This window comes from Ascidia mentula, chromosome 4 (genome assembly GCF_947561715.1).
Source record: "Ascidia mentula chromosome 4, kaAscMent1.1, whole genome shotgun sequence".
NCBI lineage: Eukaryota > Metazoa > Chordata > Ascidiacea > Phlebobranchia > Ascidiidae > Ascidia > Ascidia mentula.
This window is the reverse complement of record NC_138569.1, coordinates 8,953,640-8,976,891: the sequence shown is the minus strand read 5'-3', so window position 1 is coordinate 8,976,891 and position 23,252 is coordinate 8,953,640. Positions and strand designations below refer to the sequence as shown.

The following is a 23,252-nucleotide window of genomic DNA, read 5'->3' as shown; positions in this document are numbered from 1 at the left end:
ACCGATTGTGACGTCACAAGATAATTTCATTAAACAGCAAGGTAAGCATTCTGTGTGAAAAAAACACATGATTTTGTTACAGTTATTTTCTTCCACAAGGATCGTAGGACATGTTTCAAGTAGGAGTAATGTTTATACGCCTTTGCAAAAAAATGTGAAATTGGTAAAAAGTAAGCCGTTTTTTTCACACGCGACCTTTAGCTATGCAACGCACACATTCTTCGTCAATCACACCTAAAACTACCATAAAAATCATAAACTTCGACACTAGAGACGTAAAGGAGCTAACGATAAAAAATGTTAAAAAAAATTACAACTTTTTCCCAGGTAAGTTGGCTGGTATGAACGAAAACCGTGGCAAAGTGTCGGTCGGTGAAGCCGACTTAAAACTCATTTGCTCGAGGGTCACTCAAGTGGTGAACGTAGCAAGAGTCCCCTCCACACAGGATAACGTTGTCAGGTAAGTTTGGCCACACGATGACGTCACCAGTTAATGCAGAAAGACTTTTTTTATTCGTAGACTTGCCGGCAAAACTGCCCACGGGGGCTCCTTCCTTCTCGTCACGGTCGAACTAACTTCCGGAGGCGAGGGAAAGCTCTGTGTAAATTGCGACAAAATGGTGATTTGCTCGATCGTTTTCAAGGAAATCAAACAGAAACTCACCCCTTGAGCGCCACCCGGCGATAGTTTGTGTCTGTCGTGAATGTCAATGTATTTGACGTGGTGCAATTGTAGTTGCTGAATCGTATATTCGTTTGTGCGGCAGTAAATATAGCAAATAAATCATGCGAGTCAGATGTAATTGTTTTTTTCACTTTTACACCTGAGCAGTTTTATTTTTATTACTCAATAGAAAATCATTGGACGCCATTGTTTGAGACCAACTGCCACCATGAATTTTACTAAAAAGGCGTGAGCATTTAAATACCGTAAAATAGTTTTGGACTATGGGTTCAACCATGTGGTTAAGTAATTTTAAAAACACTGCTTACAAAGCACAAGCGCAGGGCTACGTAAAAGTTGTGCATATGGCATAATTCACGTTTGTCCGGACTGAAGAAGACCCTTGGATTTTTGTCATCAAACCGAATGGTTTCAGCAAGTACATATTGTTATATATTGCGAAATACAGTTTCGCGATCTTGACATGTGATTGTATGAATAATTTCTGCACTCTTTCCTGCGAAAATACGACATTTTATATTCTGATTATAATTGCATGCCGAAATCTTCGTAAAGTGACGAAGATGAAAATTTAAACACGTACATTATAGAGATAAGGATGCTTACTAGGGAAGAAAATAATAGGATGCCATTCGAGTCGTGGCCGGTATACAGCGGGTATAGATACATATGTCAATCACATACGCGTTCATTTAGTTTGTAAGCGAAAAAGTAGGCAAGCCATGAGGATAATCAATCCAAGCAATACAAAAGCCGCAACATCCGCCTCATCACCATCAACTTGTTCATCGCTTCTTTTTTCTTCCTCCACTTTTATGTACTCATGTTGTTGCGATACAAGAATAATTGGGCCTGCTGAAAAGGTTTGCTTCATCTCACTTCCAACCTCGCGTCGCTTTTTCTTCGAAACTCCACACCCCTGCAAAGTTATATTTCAGACGTATTACAAGTCGAAATACAGCAATATATGTAATAGATTGAACACAAATCCATGAGAACATAGCGGTAATTTTTGCATGTTTGAATTTTGTATGACTGTTTACTGTATATGAGTGTGATAACATAGCTCACTGGAAGAGTACAGTTGCTCTCAGAAACGTCACTGTTGCATACTGTGACAACACAATGCACGTATGTCATCTGCTCTGAGTCGGAAGTGTTTGTCCACACGAATGATTTGAATTTAACTTGTCCGTATCCAGGTTGGTAGTTCCTTAATATCTCAATGTTGTCTTGGGTTTCAAAGTTGTTGCTTGCCTCACAGCTACATAGAAATCACAACCAAATTTCCGAGATAAATCAAACGTAAAATAAAAACCATTACCTGGACGATATTATCGGGTAGCTAGGAAGCGATTCCGGATCCGAATCTTTTGTCGCCCAACACTGCATCATCTGCATTTAACGAAGAAATAGTAAGATTTGTGTGGGAAATAACACAGGTTATATTCATGTAATAATTACCTGCATAACAAAGTTGTTTACAGTGGGAGGCAGAGAGCTGAGAGCAACTTGAACGAATACGTCATCAGGCACAGTCACACGTGACCCAGCTGTAAGTTCCACGGAGAACTGGTCGTTGGTAAAGAGGTTTAGGTCGATTTGAAACTCTCCCATTACTGGATCTACCGCTTCACTGATGCGCCTAAAGTGTTTTTGAAAAGAAAACTCGGTTTATTTGTTGCTTTGGGACAGGATCAGTTTGTTTTGATTCATAAACTACATTGTCATAGACATGCGCCAATGTCCCCTACATACGCTGGATTATGCTTTATTGGCATCTTCAGTTCTTTGAGACAAAACAACAATGAATAAAAGGATACCTTTAATCAAAACCAACTTTCAGCACTGTGGAATTATCTTCTTACCTTATTTCCGGAAAAACGACATCAGACGTGAGAGTGGCATTTGCCGGATACACGCAGGTGAAGTTTTTGCTGAAGATGAAGTAGCGTTGAATGGGTTGCGTCTCGTCCAAATACTTTACATTCCATATTGTGTAAATAAACGTGATATCCCCAGAGTCCGACTAAACAAAGTTTTGAGTGTTGTATAAACCTGTAGGTATGTTTGCAACGTACAGAAAATGATTTATATCATATAACAAAGTCAATTCGTGCTCGCATATTAACCTTAGTAACGTATCCACACTGAGACATAGGAAAAGTGAAAGTGGCGTCCAGCACATTGCTGGTTCTGCAAGAAGCGTCAACTTCATTTGGTTTCACATCCCAACTTGGGGCGATGTACAAAACGTCGCCATCAGTGACATTCAGTTGATTCAAATCTTCTTCTTGCAAACTGTAAACATGATTTTTTTTATCTATACTGTGTGAAACTTGCACTGAGAAAACAACTGATGATTGACGTGTCTAAAAATAATAGAAAGCTCTGAACTCATCCATGTTACGAAACTTTATGTTTTTCGTTAATACTTACTTAATGTTTGTAGTTTCCCGGCAATCCATGGCGCACACTGCAAAACATATTCAAGTGCGTAGACATTGATTGCACTGACAACTAAATAAACAAACCTGCAGTAACTTTGAAACTGGCTCCATCAGTGCCGGTTCCTACGTTATCGGTCACAAAATCAATTTCCAAGTTGGTTCCTCGAAAATCCCAAAACTCCCCACTGTCGGTGACGCCACTGTCGGCCAATCCAAACCTGTCCGCAAGAGCTGCATCGCCAGGTACGGTACTGTTGCCGAATTTCAACTGAATACAAAAACATTATAGACTATTCACACAGCAGGCATTTGGATAAATTTGCTTGTGCCGAAATGGTTGAACGTCGAAGTACGTTTCAAATTAAAGTAAAAAATTGTAAAATATTCATTTTAATTCGGTATTTAATCTATCTTGTTCCAAGTGTGAAATAGAAGAAACGTGTTTGGGTTGGATTTGCGTTATGTTGTTTACGTCGCCAATTTGCGATTTGTGTGAGGTACGCGTTAGCAAATAAACTTTTAGATACTTACAAAGATAAAGTCTCCTCTAACAAGGAAGGTGTCAAGGAGCTCTACGCGATAATCACATACAACAGAAGATACGAATCTCCACCGACAGAGAGCGCAGTGTGGATACGCTGCGGTACCGGGAAGGGTGGGACTGTAAAAAGTTCGTTCAATCGACCCAGTGAATTCACCTCCGCACTCATCAAACAACACTGCAGACACATAATAATTGGGGTAAGATGATTCGTGAAACAAAATTGCTCTGACGAGTTATAACACACATTCGTAGTAATAATAAAAGGAATGTGTTAAGTATACGTAATTCTGAATGTGTGCATTTTGATCCCAATCGTGGTGTTTGCTGTTGTTTTATTTATATTTGTTGTTTTTAGATAGGCATCGTATCGGTCCTAGCAAACACCTTTTGGTAATAATAATATACGGTGGCTTGTCAAAAGGAACCTATTCAGGATCGTACATGAGGTGTATTGTTCTCCCGGTTACGATCACGTTGTGATTAAACAAGGTCGGAAGTCGGTATATCCGCGATAACATGATATCAACACCCTGGTTGAATCGGTTCGTTTGTGAATATTTCCGGCTTTACAGAACAACAGGTCGTTGCGTTTGAAAACAAAGCAACATAACACAAACTGTGTAAGCTGCAGACATGTGGCCACTGTTTCGACCTAAAAGGTCTTATCAGTGCAGCTGGTGTGACTTTCAGACGTCTTTGCTGGCCAAACGGCCAAGCAAAGACTTCCACTTTGTGGTGATTATACAATCACCGTCATCCGTTGGGCACCAAACTAGGTGCAACCTTACGGGGAAACAAAGTGGAAACACTATGGCCAAGCAAAGCTCAACCAATAGTGCCGTCAGGCCCCGTGTCACAATAATCATAAGATAAGCAAAGTGGAGCCAATAATATGAATAACACAAACTGACCGACTTGGTGCGAAATCACCACCTCGCCGTGGAATTCTGGCATCGAACAGTTATATTCGATGGTGTTCGATATGCCTTTAATGGCTCCAGTCGCGTAACCTTTTCTTTCTAGTGTTCCAATATTAACAGAACCACCGCCGGCAGTGTCAAAGAACTGAAAGTACAATAAATATGTGACTCACTATTTCGTACACCGTCCGCGAAGCAACGGTAAATACAAATTCACAAAATAAAGAAAAAAAAATAAGGTTGTACGTACCTCACAAATATTGCCTGCTTCCAAATCCCCACTTTTAATGTAAAGGTATGGCAAATTTCCATCTGTATTGTTCGTTGTGATTTGGCCACCAGCATAGGTGCAATTGGCATCGAGCGTTATTACTCCCTGGTTCAAATGTGTGTTTCCTCCGCCGCAAATGCATTTGCCTTCGGAAATATTGGCCGTTATTACAGACTTCTTTACACCAGGTACGTTCGGGCACTAAGCGATACAATGTCCTGATCAATTATCGATAAACGTTATCACATATTTCGCCAAAATAAGAAATCACATGAAAATGTACATCAAAGTAACCTTCCTTTGGTTTAAATGCACTAAAGCTTTATAATTTTGCAAAAATCAAACAAAACTAACAAAGAGATCGAAACTTACCGGGTTGAAACACAGCAAAACAGCAGAGAAAAACTGAAAGTACGAATCTCATGTCTCAAAAACCGCGTTCCAGTCGATAAATGAAACTTTGCCCAACAAATATTCAAAGTTTGTTGTACGAAGAACGACGATGTTGAAAATGCAACCTCCGTTTTGAAGTCATATAGCTCACAGTTTGTCCTGTACGTCGAAGCCACTGCTGTACAGGGGAAAAAAGATATATATTGTGCTGTGTTTGCGTGACGTACATCCCTGTTTCGGCCATTTTGTTTGCTTGGGGTGGCTGTTGCTACGGGATCATAGCATCCTGCATTTTTTTAAACTTAAACGAGAAACTTTATTTGATTCGTCTATCCAAGTTTTTAGATGAGCCAACTACAGAATGTATTGCTGAATACTGCCCTTCTGGCAAACTTTATTTTATTTACGTTTCTCAACGTTTTGGCTGTTATGCAACAGCCTTCATCAGGAGGTAAGAATGTAAGTTTAACACAGTAGATGTGGTCTCCTTGTTTACCAACGTACCGGTAAAGTTAGCGGTGGACGAAGCAGCGGAGAGATTACGCATGGACGAGACATTGGAACAACGTTGCTCGTGGCCGCTGTCGGACATTGTGCATTGCCTTAGGTAGTGCCTCGATCCAACCTACCTTGCCTTTAGAGGTAAATTTTTCAAACAAATTTTTGGTACTGCCATGGCGTCGCCACTTTCGGTTGTGGTCGCGAACATTGCCATGGAATCAGTTGAGTACTGGGCGTTGACAACGTTTGTTAACCCTCCTAGTTTTTGGAGACGTTATGTGGACGGCACATTCGTGGTCGTGCGACGGGATGACGTCCAATCACTGCTCACGCATCTTAACTCCATTGAACCGAGCATCGGTTTCACCATGGGGCGCGAGCGTGGGGGTGATTTGTCATTTTTAGATATTCTGGTTCGTAAAGAAGATCAGGGGACTCTCTCGACAAGAGTGTACCGAAAGCCCAACCATTCCAACAGGCATCTGGTACGTTCGTTACGTACTCGTGCCGAATCGTTGATAACTGATGACGCTGAACGAGAGCAAGAGGTGGGTTATTCACTGGGGTGGGTTATTGATAACTGATGGCGCTTCTTGCTAACGGTTATCCCCGTTCCTTCCTCCGGCATAATCGAAACTTAACGCGGAGAAGTGATGAGGGGCAACCTGCGGGTGTAGTTGTACTACCGTATATTTCTGAACTTTCGGAAACGTTAAAAAGCCTGCTTGGCGACTTCAATATTCAGGTTTTTGAACGTCCGGCCGTCACCCTGCGTTCCTTAATATCGCACCCAAAAGACCGCATGCACGATAAGCTCGACCCGAGGGGTGTGTCTATAGCATTCCCTGCGGTGGTTGCAGCGGCGTATACATTGGGGAAACTGGCCGTGCGCTAAAAACAAGGTTAAAAGAGCACCAAAGAGACGTGAAAAACCTTTCTCAACATGCGGCCGAATTAGGACATACGGTGGACTTCACAAAAACGATCATTTTGGAACGCGAGTCCGATAGGTATAAGAGAATGTTTTTAGAGTCATTGAACATTAATACGCATGCGTCATCACTCAATGACAAAAGGCAAACTCTGCTTCCACCGGTGTACCGACACTTGCTGGAGAATTATGCCGATAGACACCGCGCACTCCAAAAACCTTGAGAATTGATAAAAAAAACTTGAGAACGCTAAATGTGGTTCGCACCGCTTTGCTTTCACTTTGCGCCATGTTCTTTTTATGTATTTTTCTGCGCTATTAGCGGAATGCAAACCATTGCTGCATTTATTTCAGTAAAATGGGACTTATTTCGGGAATGCATGTGCACTGTCTGCACTATCATTGTTATATGGCTTTCATAATCTACGTGTATATTTGCACACAATTGCAGGTCTTTAAACAGTATTCTAACGCGCTATTCTATTGTTTGCTTACAGTGATACGTACATGTGTAAGATCGGTAATTCAGATTCCTTAAACATCTTGTGTGTTATCACTTTTTAACAGAAACTCCAATCTGGATTGAGAGTCCATGATTTTACGCCGATTGGTGAGAATACAATACACCTTTACATTGGGAAAACGATATAATTTATTTAACAAACTCTTAATTCAGAACAATTGGATTCTGGCTGCACACAAAATGTAACCTTTGGCGTTGACTTCTGCGACACAACACAACCTTTGCACTTCCAACTATGGTGAGTAAAACATATTTCACACCGAAATGGACGTTGTTGATGAGGTATCAGAATCATTTCATATGAAAAAATCCTCATGATATAAAAATGTTAGATCAGCTTTTCTGGCGTTTCTCAGAAAAATCGTTTACGTTTGGAAATACCCACTTTGAAAAATCCCTATTATTTTTCAGTACTTCCAAACGAGCCTTTAATGTTTCTGTAAAAGTACCCGTGGGAGAATTGATCAAACCGATTGTGACGTCACAAGATAATTTCATTAAACAGCAAGGTAAGCATTCTGTGTGAAAAAAACATAATTTTGTTTCAGTTATTTTCTTCCACAAGGATCGTAGGACATGTTTCAAGTAGGAGTAATGTTTATACGCCTTTGCAAAAAAATGTGAAAGTGGTAAAAAGTAACCCGTTTTTTTCACACACGACCTTTAGCTATGCAACGCACACATTCTTCGTCAATCACACCTAAAACTATCATAAAAATCATAAACTTCGACACTAGAGACGTAAAGGAGCTAACGATAAAAAAATGTTAAAAAAAATTACAACTTTTTCCAGGTAAGTTGGCTGGTATGAACGAAAACCGTGGCAAAGTGTCGGTCGGTGAAGCTGACTTAAAACTCATTTGCTCAAGGGTCACTCAAGTGGTGAACGTAGCAAGAGTTCCCTCCACACAGGATAACGTTGTCAGGTAAGTTTGGCCACACGATGACGTCACCAGTTGATGCAGAAAGACTTTTTTTATTCGTAGACTTGCCGGCAAAACTGCCCACGGGGGTTCCTTCCTTCTCGTCACGGTCGAACTAACTTCCGGAGGCGAGGGAAAGCTCTGTGTAAATTGCGACAAAATGGTGATTTGCTCGATCGTTTTCAAGGAAATCAAACAGAAACTCACCCCTTGAGCGCCACCCGGCGATAGTTTGTGAATGTCAATGTATTTGACGTGGTGCAATTGTAGTTGCTGAATCGTATATTCGTTTGTGCGGCAGTAAATATAGCAATAAATCATGCGAGTCAGTTGTAATTGTTTTTTTCACTTTTACACCTGAGCAGTTTTATTTTTATTACTCAATAGAAAATCATTGGACGCCATTGTTTGAGACCAACTGCCACCATAAATTTTACTAAAAAGGCGTGAGCGTTTACATACCGTAAAATAGTTTTAGACTATGGGTTCAACCATGTGGTTAAGTAATTTTAAAAACACTGCTTACAAAGCACAAGCGCAGGGCTACGTAAAAGTTGTGCATATGGCATCATTCACGTCTGTCCGGACTGAAGAAGACCCTTGGATTTTTGTCATCAAACCGAATGGTTTCAGCAAGTACATATTCTTATATATTGCGAAATACAGTTTCGCGATCTTGACATGTGATTGTATGAATAATTTCTGCACTCTTTCCTGCGAAAATACGACATTTTATATTCTGATTATAATTGCATGCCGAAATCTTCGTAAGTGACGCAGATGAAAAATTTAAACACGTACAGTATAGAGATAAGGATGCTTTTTTTGGGGAAAGAAAATGATGGGATGTCATTCGAGTCGTGGCCGGTATACAGCGGGTGATACATATGTCAATCACTTACGCGTTTATTTAGTTTGTAAGCGAAAAAAAAGGCAAGCCATGAGTATAATCAATCCAAGCAACACAAAAGCCGCAACATCCGTCTCATCACCATCAACTTGTACATCGCGTACTTCTTCTTCCTCCACTTTTATATCCTCCTGTTGTTGCGATACAAGAATAATTGGGCCTGCTGAAAAAGTTTGCTTCATCTCACTTCCAACCTCGCGTCGCTTTCTCTTCGAAACTCCACACCCCTGCAAAGTTATATTTCAGACGTATTACAAGTCGAAATACAGCAATGTATGTAATAGATTAAACACAAATCCATAAGAACATGGCGGTAATTTTTGCATGTTTGAATTTTGTATGACTGTTTACTGTATATGAGTGTGATAACATAGCTCACTGGATGGGTGCAGTTGCTCTCAGAAATGTCATTGTTGCATACTGTGACATCACAATGCACGTATGTCATCTGCTCTGAGTCGGAAGTGTTTGTCCACACGAATGATTTGAATTTAACTTGTCCGTATCCAGGTTGGTAGTTCCTTAATATTTCAATGCTGTCTTGGGTTTCAAAGTTGTTGCTTGCCTCACAGCTACATAGAAATCATAACCAAATTTCCGAGATAAACCAAATATAAAATAACAACCACTACCTGGACGATATTATCGGGTAGCTGGGAAGCGATTCCGGATCTGAATCTTTTGTTGCCCAACATTGCATCATCTGTATTAGGAAGAAATAGTGAGATTTGTGTGGGAAATAACACAGGTTATATTCATTTATTAATTACCTGCATAACAAAGTTGTTTAAAGTGGGAGGCAGAGAGCTGAGGGCAACTTGAACAAATACGTCATCAGGCACAGTGACACGTGACCCAGCTGTAAGTTCCACGGAGAACTGGTCGTTGGTAAAGAGGTTAAGGTCGATTTGAAACTCTCCCATTACTGGATCTACCGCTTCACTGATGCGCCTAAAGTTTTTTTTGAAAAGAAAACTCGGTTTATTTGTTGCTTTGGGACAGGATCAGTTTGTTTTGATTCATAAACTACATTGTCATAGACATGAGCCAATGTCCCCTACATACGCTGGATTATGCTTTATTGGCATCGTCAGTTCTTTGAGACAAAACAACAATGAATAAAAGGATACCTTTAATCAAAACCAACTTTCAGCACTGTGGAATTATCTTCTTACCTTATTTCCGGAAAAACGACATCAGACGTGAGAGTGGCATTTGCCGGATACACGCAGGTGAAGTTTTTGCTGAAGATGAAGTAGCGTTGAATGGGTTGCGCCTCGTCCAAATACTTTACATTCCACATTGTGTAAATAAACGTGATATCCCCAGAGTCCGACTAAACAAAGTTTTGAGTGTTGTATAAACCTGTAGGTATGTTTGCAACGTACATAAAATGATTTATATCATATAACAAAGTCAATACGTGCTCGCATATTAACCTTAGTAACGTATCCACACTGAGACATAGGAAAAGTGAATGAGGCGTTCAGCACATTGCTGGTTCTGCAAGAAGCGTCAACTTCATCTGGTTTCACATCCCAGCTTGGGGCGATGTACAAAACGTCGCCATCAGTGACATTCAGTTGATTCAAATCTTCTTCTTGCAAACTGTAAACATGATTTTTTACTTGTATACTGCGTGAAACTTGCACTGAGAAAACAACTGATGATTGACGTGTCTAAAAATAAAAAAAGTTCTGAACTCATCCATGTTACGAAACTTTATGTTTTTCTTTAATACTTACTTAATGTTTGTAGTTTCCCGGCAATCCATGGCGCACACTGCAAAACATATTCAAGTGCGTAGACATTGGTTGCACTGACAACTAAATAAACAAACCTGCAGTAACTTTGAAACTGGCTCCCTGAGTGTCGGTTCCTACGTTATCGGTCACAAAATCAATTTCCAAGTTGGTTCCTCGAAAATCCCAAAACTCCCCACTGTCGGTGGCGCCACTGTCGGCCAATCCAAACCTGTCCGCAAGAGCTGCATCGCCAGGTATGGTACTGTTGCCAAATTTTAGCTGAATACAAAACATTGAAGACTGTACTCACAGCAGGCACTTGGGTAAATTTGCTTGTGCCGAAATGGTTGTACGTTGAAGTATGTTTCAAACTAAAGTAAATTGTAAAATAATGATTGCAATTCGGTATTTAATCCATCTTGTTTCAAGTGTGAAATAGAAGAAACGTGTTTGGGTTGGATTTGAGTTATGTTGTTTACGTCGCCAATTTGCGATTTGTGTGAGGTACACGTTAGCAGATAAACTTTTGTATACTTACAAAGATAAAGTCTCCTCTTAAAAGGTAGCTGTCAAGGAGCTCTACGCGATAATCACATACAACAGGAGAGGAGAATCTCCACCGACAGAGAGCGCAGTGTGGATACGTTGTGGTACCGGGAAGGGTGGGACTGTTAAAAGTTTGTTCAATCGACCCAGTGAAGTCACCTCCGCACTCATCAAACAACACTACAGACACATAATAATGGGGTAAGATGATTCGTGAAACAAAATTGCTCTGACGAGTTATAACACACATTCGTAGTAATAATAAAAGGAATGTGGCCTGGGTGTGACGTTATGTAAAATATTAACTCTGACGCATAGGCGTCGATTTTTTAACGTCATGTAAAATATTAAGGGTGACTTTTCCAGGTTTTAGAAACACGTAAAAAACATTTCGTCAATCGTATCGCCCTAAACATAACGCAAACGACGCAAGTTTCGTTTTGTGTCATTTTGTTGCATAACAATCCACGAGATTCTTGTGTTTGTCCTGATTGTGACGGTGATAACACAGGTCTTTTGAAACTAGCTTGTGGTTTTTCTGACAATCATTTATAATTTAAATAAAATTCAGGGGTGACAATGCACCCCTGCTTGTTTGTGAGGGGTGACATGTCACCCCAGTCACCCCTAAATTGACGCCTATGAGTATACGTAATTCTGAATGTGTACATTTTGATCCCAATCGTAGTGTTTGCTCTTGTTTTTATTAATATTTGTTGTTTTTAGATAGGCACCGGATAAGCAAAATTTTTATATTCTGTAAACCAATATCTTGGATGATTGTGTAGTAATCTATGTCAGTCCTGGCAATCACTTTTTGGTAATAATAATATACGGTGGCTTGTCAAAAGGAACCTATAGTCAGGATCGTATATGAGGTGTATCGTTCTCCCGGTTATGAGCCCGTTGTGATTAAACAGGGTCGGAAGTCATTATAGCCGCGTTAACATGATATAAACACCCTGGTTGAATCAGTCCGTATGTGAATATTTCCGGCTTTACAAAAGACCAGGTCGTTGGGTTTGAAAACAAAGCAACATAACACAAACTGACCGATTTGGTGCGAAATCACCACCTCGCCGTGGAATTCTGGCATCGAACAGTTATATTCGATGGTGTTCGATATGCCTTTAATGGCTCCAGTCGCGTAACCTTTCCTTTCTAGTGTTCCAATATTCACAGAACCACCGCCGGCAGTGTCAAAGAACTGAAAGTACAATGAATAGTAACAACCATGCTAGTCAGTAATTTCTGAGTTTCGGGATTTATCCTTAAAGCAGTTACAACTGTTTGTCGGCTAGTAAGACTGCCAAAAAAGTGTTCATGTTGTCGATACACTTTCCATTAAATTATGTTTATGTGACTCACTATATCGTGCACCATCCGCGAAACAACGGTATGTATTACAAATTCACAAAATAAAGAAAAAAAATAAGGTAGTACGTACCTCACAAATATTGCCTGCTTCCAAATCCCCACTTTTAATGTAAAGGTATGGCAAATTTCCATCTGTATTGTTCGTTGTGATTTGGCCACCAGCATAGGTGCAATTGGCATCGAGCGTTATTACTCCCTGGTTCAAATGTGTGTTTCCTCCGCCGCAAATGCATTTGCCTTCGGAAATATTGGCCGTTATTACAGACTTCTTTACACCAGGTACGTTCGGGCACTAAGCGATACAATGTCCTGATCAATTATCGATAAACGTTATCACATATTTCGCCAAAATAAGAAATCACATGAAAATGTACATCAAAGTAACCTTCCTTTGGTTTAAATACACTAAAGCTTTGTAATTTTGCAAAAATCAAACAAAACTAACAAAGAGATCGAAACTTACCGGGTTGAAACACAGCAAAACAGCAGAGAAAAACTGAAAGTACGAATCTCATGTCTTAAAAACCGCGTTCCAGTCGATAAATGAAACTTTGCCCAACAAATATTCAAAGTTTGTTATACGAAGAACGATGATGAGGAAAATGCAACCTCTGTTTTGCATCAATGCCTGCAGTCATATAGCTACCAGTTCTTCCTGTACGTCGAAGCCACTGCTGTACAGGGGAAAAAAGATATATATTGTGCTGTGTTTGCGTGACGTACATCCCTGTTTCGGCCATTTTGTTTGCTTGGGGTAGCTGTTGTTACGGGATCATAGCATCCTGCATTTTTTTAAACTTAAACGAGAAACTTTATTTGATTCGTCTATCCAAGTTTTTAGATGAGCCAACTACAGAATGTATTGCTGAATACTGCCCTTCTGACAAACTTTATTTTATTTACGTTTCTCAACGTTTTGGCTGTTATGCAACAGCCTTCATCAGGAGGTAAGAATGTAAGTTTAACACAGTAGATGTGGTCTCCTTGTTTACCAACGTACCGGTAAAGTTAGCGGTGGACGAAGCAGCGGAGAGATTACGCATGGACGAGACATTAGAACAACGTTGCTCGTGGCCGCTGTCGGACATTGTGCATTGCCTTAGGTAGTACCTCGATCCAACCTACCTTGCCTTTAGAGGTAAATTTTTCAAACAAATTTTTGGTACTGCCATGGCGTCGCCACTTTCGGTTGTGGTCGCGAACATTGCCATGGAATCAGTTGAGAACTGGGCGTTGACAACGTTTGTTAACCCTCCTAGTTTTTGGAGACGTTATGTGGACGGCACATTCGTGGTCGTGCGACGGGATGACGTCCACTCACTGCTCACGCGTCTTAACTCCATTGAACCGAGCATCGGTTTCACCATGGAGCGCGAGCGTGGGGGTGATTTGTCATTTTTAGATATTCTGGTTCGTAAAGAAGATCAGGGGACTCTCTCGACAAGAGTGTACCGCAAGCCCAACCATTCCAACAGGCATCTGGTACGTTCGTTACGTATACTCGTGCCGAATCGTTGATAACTGATGACGCTGAACGAGAGCAAGAGGTGGGTTATTCACTGGGGTGGGTTATTGATAACTGATGGCGCTTCTTGCTAACGGTTATCCCCGTTCCTTCCTCCGGCATAATCGAAGCTTAACGCGGAGAAGTGATGAGGGGCAACCTGCGGGTGTAGTTGTACTACCGTATATTTCTGAACTTTCGGAAACGTTAAAAAGCCTGCTTGGCGACTTCAATATTCAGGTTTTTGGACGTCCGGCCGTCACCCTGCGTTCCTTAATATCGCACCCAAAAGACCGCATGCACGATAAGCTCGACACGAGGGGTGTGTCTATAGCATTCCCTGCGGTGGTTGCAGCGGCGTATACATTGGGGAAACTGGCCGTGCGCTAAAAACAAGGTTAAAAGAGCACCAAAGAGACGTGAAAACCCATGAGGATAAAACGGCTCTTTCTCAACATGCGGCCGAATCAGGACATACGGTGGACTTCACAAAAACGATCATTTTGGAACGCGAGTCCGATAGGTATAAGAGAATGTTTTTAGAGTCATTGAACATTAATACGCATGCGTCATCACTCAATGACAAAAGGCAAACTCTGCTTCCACCGGTGTACCGACACTTGCTGGAGAATTATGCCGATGGACACCGCGCACTCCAAAAACCTTGAGAATTGATAAAAAAAAAAAACTTGAGAACGCTAAATGTGGTTCGCACCGCTTTACTTGCACTTTGCGCCATGTTCTTTTTATGTATTTTTCTGCGCTATTAGCGGAATGCAAACCATTGCTGCATTTATTTCAGTAAAATGGGACTTATTTCGGGAATACATGTGCACTGTCTGCGCTATTATTGTTATGGCTTTCATAATCTACGTGTATATTTGCACACAATTGCAGGTCTTTAAACAGTATTCTAACGCGCTATTTTATTGTTTGCTTACAGTGATACGTACATGTGTAAGATCGGTAATTCAGATTCCTTAAACATCTTGTGTGTTATCACTTTTTAACAGAAACTCCAATCTGGATTGAGAGTACATGATTTTACGCCGATTGGTGAGAATACAATACACCTTTACATTGGGAAAACGATATAATTTATTTAACAAACTCTTAATTCAGAACAACTGGATTCTGGCTGCACACAAAACGTAACCTTTGGCGTTCACTTTTGCGACACAACACAACCTTTGCACTTCCAACTATGGTGAGTAAACCATATTTCACACCGAAATGGACGTTGTTGATGAGGTATCAGAATCATTTCATATGAAAAAAGCCTCATGATATAAAAATGTTAGATCAGCTTTTCTGGCGTTTCTCAGAAAAATCGTTTATGTTTGGAAATGCCCACACCCTTTGACGAATCCTGTATTTTCAGTACATCCAAACGAGCCTTTAATGTTTCTGTAAAAGTACCCGTGGGAGAATTGATCAAACCGATTGTGACGTCACAAGATAATTTCATTAAACAGCAAGGTAAGCATTCTGTGTGAAAAAAAACACATGATTTTGTTACAGTTATTTTCTTCCACAAGGATCGTAGGACATGTTTCAAGTAGGAGTAATGTTTATACGCCATTGCAAAAAAATGTGAAAGTGGTAAAAAAGTAAGCCGTTTTTTCACACACATTCTTCGTCAATCACACCTAAGACTATCATAAAAATAAACATCGACACTAGAGACGTAAAGGAGCTAACGATAAAAAATGTAAAAAAAAATTACAACTTTTTCCCAGGTAAGTTGGCTGGTATGAACGAAAACCGTGGCAAAGTGTCGGTCGGTGAAGCTGACTTAAAACTCATTTGCTCGAGGGTCACTCAAGTGGTGAACGTAGCAAGAGTTCCCTCCACACAGGATAACGTTGTCAGGTAAGTTTGGCCACACGATGACGTCACCAGTTAATGCAGAAAGACTTTTTTTATTTGTAGACTTGCCGGCAAAACTGCCCACGGGGGTTCCTTCCTTCTCGTCACGGTCGAACTAACTTCCGGAGGCGAGGGAAAGCTCTGTGTAAATTGCGACAAAATGGTGATTTGCTCGATCGTTTTCAAGGAAATCAAACAGAAACTCACCCCTTGAGCGCCACCCGGCGATAGTTTGTGTCTGTCGTGAATGTCAATGTATTTGACGTGGTGCAATTGTAGTTGCTGAATCGTATATTCGTTTGTGCGGCAGTAAATATAGCAATAAATCATGCGAGTCTGTTGTAATTGTCGAGTTTTTTTCACTTTTACACCTGAGCAGTTGTATTTTTATTACTCATTAGAAAATCATTGGACGCCTTTGTTTGAGACCAACTGCCACCATAAATTTTACTAAACAGGCGTGAGCATTTAAATACCGTGAAATAGTTTTAGACTATGGGTCCAACCATGTGGTTAAGTAATTTTAAAAACACTGCTTACAAAGCACAAAGCGCGGGACTGTGTAAAAGTTGTGCATATGACATAAAAGTTAGATTTTTGTCATCAAACCGAATGGTTTCAGCAAGTACATATTCTTATATATTGCGAAATACAGATTCGCGATCTTGACATGTGATTGTATGAATAATTTCTGCACTCTTTCCTGCGAAAATACGACATTTTATATTCTGATTATAATTGCATGCCGAAATCTTCGTAAAGTGACGCAGATGAAAAATTTAAACACGTACAGTATAGAGATAAGGATGCTTACTAGGGAAGAAAATGATGGGATGCCATTCGAGTCGTGGCCGGTATACAGCGGGTATAGATACATATGTCAATCACATACGCGTTCATTTAGTTTGTAAGCGAAAAAGAAGGCAAGCCATGAGGATAATCAATCCAAGCAATACAAAAGCCGCAACATCCGTCTCATCACCATCAACTTGTACATCGCGTACTTCTTCTTCCTCCACTTTTATATCCTCCTGTTGTTGCGATACAAGAATAATTGGGCCTGCTGAAAAAGTTTGCTTCATCTCACTTCCAACCTCGCGTCGCTTTTTCTTCGAAACTCCACACCCCTGCAAAGTTATATTTCAGACGTATGACAAGTCGAAATACAGCAATATATGTAATAGATTGAACACAAATCCATGAGAACATGGCGGTAATTTTTGCATGTTTGAATTTTGTATGACTGTTTACTGTATATGAGTGTGATAACATAGCTCACTGGATGGGTGCAGTTGCTCTCAGAAACGTCACTGTTGCATACTGTGACAACACAATGCACGTATGTCATCTGCTCTGTGTCGGAAGTGTTTGTCCACACGAATGATTTGAATTTAACTTGTCCGTATCCAGGTTGGTAGTTCCTTAATATCTCAATGTTGTCTTGGGTTTCAAAGTTGTTGCTTGCCTCACAGCTACATAGAAATCACAACCAAATTTCCGAGATAAATCAAACGTAAAATAAAAACCATTACCTGGACGATATTATCGGGTAGCTAGGAAGCGATTCCGGATCCGAATCTTTTGTCGCCCAACATTGCATCATCTGCATTTAACGAAGAAATAGTAAGATTTGTGTGGGAAATAACACAGGTTATATTCATGTAATAATTACCTGCATAACAAAGTTGTTTACAGTGGGAGGCAAAGAGCTGAAAGCAACTTGAACGAATACGTCATCAGGCACAGTGACACGTGACCTAGCTGTAAGTTCCACGGAGAACTGGTCGTTGGTAAAGAGGTTTAGGTCGATTTGAAACTCTCCCATTACTGGATCTACCGCTTCACTGATGCGCCTAAATGTTTTTGTGAAAAGAAAACTCGGATTATTTGTTGCTTTGGGACAGGATCAGTTTGTTTTGATTCATAAACTACATTGTCATAGACATGCGCCAATGTCCCCTACATACGCTGGATTATGCTTTATTGGCATCGTCAGTTCTTTGAGACAAAACAACAATGAATAAAAGGATACCTTTAATCAAACCAACTTTCATCACTGTGGAGTTATCTTCTTACCTTATTTCCGGAAAAACGACATCAGACGTGAGAGTGGCATTTGCCGGATACACGCAGGTGAAGTTTTTGCTGAAGATGAAGTAGCGTTGAATGGGTTGCGTCTCGTCCAAATACTTTACATTCCATATTGTGTAAATAAACGTGATATCGCCAGAGTCCAACTAAACAAAGTTTTGAGTGTTGTATAAACCTGTAGGTATGTTTGCAACGTACAAAAAATGATTTGTATCATATAACAAAGTCAATTCGCGCTCGCATATTAACCTTAGTAACGTATCCACATTGAGACATAGGAAAAGTGAATGAGGCGTTCAGCACATTGCTGGTTCTGCAAGAAGCGTCAACTTCATTTGGTTTCACATCCCAACTTGGGGAGATGTACAAAACGTCGCCATCAGTGACATTCAGTTGATTCAAATCTTCTTCTTGCAAACTGTAAACATGATTTTTTTTATCTATACTGCGTGAAACTTGCACTGAGAAAACAACTGATGATTGACGTGTCTAAAAATAAAAAAAGCTCTGAATTCATCCATGTTACGAAACTTTATGTTTTTCTTTAATACTTACTTAATGTTTGTAGTTTCCCGGCAATCCATGGCGCACACTGCAAAACATATTCAAGTGCGTAGACATTGATTGCACTAACAACTAAATAAACAAACCTGCAGTAACTTTGAAACTGGCTCCATCAGTGCCGGTTCCTACGTTATCGGTCACAAAATCAATTTCCAAGTTGGTTCCTCGAAAATCCCAAAACTCCCCACTGTCGGTGACGCCACTGTCGGCCAATCCAAACCTGTCCGCAAGAGCTGCATCGCCAGGTACGGTACTGTTGCCGAATTTCAGCTGAATACAAAAACATTATAGACTGTTCACACAGCAGGCATTTGGATAAATTTGCTTGTGCCGAAATGGTTGAACGTCGAAGTACGTTTCAAATTAAAGTAAAAAATTGTAAAATATTCATTTTAATTCGGTATTTAATCTATCTTGTTCCAAGTGTGAAATAGAAGAAACGTGTTTGGGTTGGATTTGAGTGATGTTGTTTACGTCGCCAATTTGCGATTTGTGTGAGGTACGCGTTAGCAAATAAACTTTTATATACTTACAAAGATAAAGTCTCCTCTAACAAGGAAGGTGTCAAGGAGCTCTACGCGATAATCACATACAACAGAAGATACGAATCTCCACCGACAGAGAGCGCAGTGTGGATACGCTGCGGTACCGGGAAGGGTGGGACTGTAAAAAGTTCGTTCAATCGACCCAGTGAATTCACCTCCGCACTCATCAAACAACACTACAGACACATAATAATTGGGGTAAGATGATTCGTGAAACAAAATTGCTCTGACGAGTTATAACACACATTCGTAGTAATAATAAAAGGAATGTGTTAAGTATACGTAATTCTGAATGTGTGCATTTTGATCCCAATCGTGGTGTTTGCTGTTGTTTTATTTATATTTGTTGTTTTTAGATAGGCATCGTATCGGTCCTAGCAAACACCTTTTGGTAATAATAATATACGGTGGCTTGTCAAAAGGAACCTATTCAGGATCGTACATGAGGTGTATTGTTCTCCCGGTTACGATCACGTTGTGATTAAACAAGGTCGGAAGTCGGTATATCCGCGATAACATGATATCAACACCCTGGTTGAATCGGTTCGTTTGTGAATATTTCCGGCTTTACAGAACAACAGGTCGTTGCGTTTGAAAACAAAGCAACATAACACAAACTGTGTAAGCTGCAGACATGTGGCCACTGTTTCGACCTAAAAGGTCTTATCAGTGCAGCTGGTGTGACTTTCAGACGTCTTTGCTGGCCAAACGGCCAAGCAAAGACTTCCACTTTGTGGTGATTATACAATCACCGTCATCCGTTGGGCACCAAACTAGGTGCAACCTTACGGGGAAACAAAGTGGAAACACTATGGCCAAGCAAAGCTCAACCAATAGTGCCGTCAGGCCCCGTGTCACAATAATCATAAGATAAGCAAAGTGGAGCCAATAATATGAATAACACAAACTGACCGACTTGGTGCGAAATCACCACCTCGCCGTGGAATTCTGGCATCGAACAGTTATATTCGATGGTGTTCGATATGCCTTTAATGGCTCCAGTCGCGTAACCTTTTCTTTCTAGTGTTCCAATATTAACAGAACCACCGCCGGCAGTGTCAAAGAACTGAAAGTACAATAAATATGTGACTCACTATTTCGTACACCGTCCGCGAAGCAACGGTATATACAAATTCACAAAATAAAGAAAAAAAAAATAAGGTTGTACGTACCTCACAAATATTGCCTGCTTCCAAATCCCCACTTTTAATGTAAAGGTATGGCAAATTTCCATCTGTATTGTTTGTTGTGATTTGGCCACCAGCATAGGTGCAATTGGCATCGAGCGTTATTACTCCCTGGTTCAAATGTGTGTTTCCTCCGCCGCAAATGCATTTGCCTTCGGAAATATTGGCCGTTATTACAGGATTCTTTACACCAGATACGTTCAGGCACTAAGCGATACAATGTCCTGATGGTCAATTATCGATTATCACATATTTTGCCAAAATAAGTAATCACATAAAAATGTTCATCAAAGTAACCTTCCTTTGGTTTAAATGCACTTAAGCTTTATAATTTTGCAAAAATCAAACAAAGCTAACAAAGAGATCGAAACTTACCGGGTTGAAACACAGCAAAACAGCAGAGAAAAACTGAAAGTACGAATTTCATGTCTCAAAAACCGCGTTCCAGTCGATAAATGAAACTTTGCCCAACAAATATTCAAAGTTTGTTATACGAAGAACGATGATGATGAAAATAATACCTCTGTTTTGCATCAATGCCTGCAGTCATATAGCTCACAGTTCGTCCTGTACGTCGAAGCCACTGCTGTACAGGGGGAAAAAGATATATATTGTGCTGTGTTTGCGTGACGTACATCCCTGTTTCGGCCATTTTGTTTGCTTGGGGTGGCTGATGCTACGGGATCATAGCATCCTGCATTTTTTTAAACTTAAACGAGAAACTTTATTTGATTCGTCTATCCAAGTTTTTAGATGAGCCAACTACAGAATGTATTGCTGAATACTGCCCTTCTGACAAACTTTATTTTATTTACGTTTCTCAACGTTTTGGCTGTTATGCAACAGCCTTCATCAGGAGGTAAGAATGTAAGTTTAACACAGTAGATGTGGTCTCCTTGTTTACCAACGTACCGGTAAAGTTAGCGGTGGACGAAGCAGCGGAGAGATTACGCATGGACGAGACATTGGAACAACGTTGCTCGTGGCCGCTGTCGGACATTGTGCATTGCCTTAGGTAGTACCTCGATCCAACCTACCTTGCCTTTAGAGGTAAATTTTTCAAACAAATTTTTGGTACTGCCATGGCGTCGCCACTTTCGGTTGTGGTCGCGAACATTGCCATGGAATCAGTTGAGAACTGGGCGTTGACAACGTTTGTTAACCCTCCTAGTTTTTGGAGACGTTATGTGGACGGCACATTCGTGGTCGTGCGACGGGATGACGTCCACTCACTGCTCACGCATCTTAACTCCATTGAACCGAGCATCGGTTTCACCATGGAGCGCGAGCGTGGGGGTGATTTGTCATTTTTAGATATTCTGGTTCGTAAAGAAGATCAGGGGACTCTCTCGACAAGAGTGTACCGCAAGCCCAACCATTCCAACAGGGATCTGGTACGTTCGTTACGTACTCGTGCCGAATCGTTGATAACTGATGACGCTGAACGAGAGCAAGAGGTGGGTTATTCACTGGGGTGGGTTATTGATAACTGATGGCGCTTCTTGCTAACGGTTATCCCCGTTCCTTCCTCCGGCATAATCGAAGCTTAAGGCGGAGAAGTGATGAGGGGCAACCTGCGGGTGTAGTTGTACTACCGTATATTTCTGAACTTTCGGAAACGTTAAAAAGCCTGCTTGGCGACTTCAATATTCAGGTTTTTGGACGTCCGGCCGTCACCCTGCGTTCCTTAATATCGCACCCAAAAGACCGCATGCACGATAAGCTCGACACGAGGGGTGTGTCTATAGCATTCCCTGCGGTGGTTGCAGCGGCGTATACATTGGGGAAACTGGCCGTGCGCTAAAAACAAGGTTAAAAGAGCACCAAAGAGACGTGAAAAACCATGAGGATAAAACGGCTCTTTCTCAACATGCGGCCGAATCAGGACATACGGTGGACTTCACAAAAACGATCATTTTGGAACGCGAGTCCGATAGGTATAAGAGAATGTTTTTTGAGTCATTGAACATTAATACGCATGCGTCATCACTCAATGACAAAAGGCAAACTCTGCTTCCACCGGTGTACCGACACTTGCTGGAGAATTATGCCTATAGACACCGCGCACTCCAAAAACCTTGAGAATTGATAAAAAAAAAACTTGAGAACGCTAAATGTGGTTCGCACCGCTTTGCTTGCACTTTGCGCCATGTTCTTTTTATGTATTTTTCTGCGCTATTAGCGGAATGCAAACCATTGCTGCATTTATTTCAGTAAAATGGGACTTATTGCGGGAATGCAGCTTATATCGGGAATGCATGTGCACTGTCTGCGCTATTATTGTTATGGCTTTCATAATCTACGTGTATATTTGCACACAATTGCAGGTCTTTAAACAGTATTCTAACGCGCTATTCTATTGCTTGCCCACAGCGATACGTACATGTGTAAGATCGGTAATTCAGATTCCTTAAACATCTTGTGTGTTATCACTTTTTAACAGAAACTCCAATCTGGATTGAGAGTCCATGATTTTACGCCGATTGGTGAGAATACAATACACCTTTCCATTGGGAAAACGATGTAAGTTATTTAACAAACTCTTCATTCAGAACAACTGGATTCTGGCTGCACACAAAACGTAACCTTTGGCGTTGACTTTTGCGACACAACACAACCTTTACACTTCCAATTATGGTGAGTAAAACATATTTCACACCGAAATGGACGTTGTTGATGAGGTATCAGAATCATTTCACATGTAAGAAACCCCCATGATATAAAGGGGCAGCTTTTCTCGCATTTCTCAGAAAAATCGTTTATGTTTGGAAAT

General features: G+C 40.7%; 2 protein-coding genes across 2 annotated transcripts; one reads left to right on the top strand and one right to left on the bottom strand.

Annotated features, from left to right (window-relative positions):
* Positions 1-13,889: 13,889 nt before the first annotated feature.
* LOC145898016 (AP-3 complex subunit beta-1-like) lies at positions 13,890-16,396 on the top strand. Its single transcript, XM_082986468.1, has 6 exons — positions 13,890-14,201; positions 15,237-15,279; positions 15,346-15,430; positions 15,605-15,702; positions 15,963-16,095; positions 16,156-16,396. Exons 1-6 carry the CDS (start codon positions 13,890-13,892, stop codon positions 16,304-16,306), a joined length of 822 nt encoding a protein of 273 aa, XP_082842594.1. The 3' UTR covers positions 16,307-16,396.
* A 592-nt stretch (positions 16,397-16,988) lies between these two features.
* LOC145898015 (CUB and zona pellucida-like domain-containing protein 1) lies at positions 16,989-21,479 on the bottom strand. The gene is made up of 12 exons (XM_082986467.1): positions 21,392-21,479; positions 20,465-20,631; positions 20,205-20,358; positions 19,281-19,468; positions 18,834-19,017; positions 18,739-18,775; positions 18,433-18,601; positions 18,169-18,329; positions 17,765-17,945; positions 17,625-17,695; positions 17,372-17,564; positions 16,989-17,219 (listed from the first exon to the last, which is right to left on the bottom strand). The coding sequence occupies exons 1-12, from the start codon at positions 21,477-21,479 to the stop codon at positions 16,989-16,991; spliced, it is 1,824 nt and encodes a 607-aa protein (XP_082842593.1).
* Positions 21,480-23,252: the final 1,773 nt, after the last annotated feature.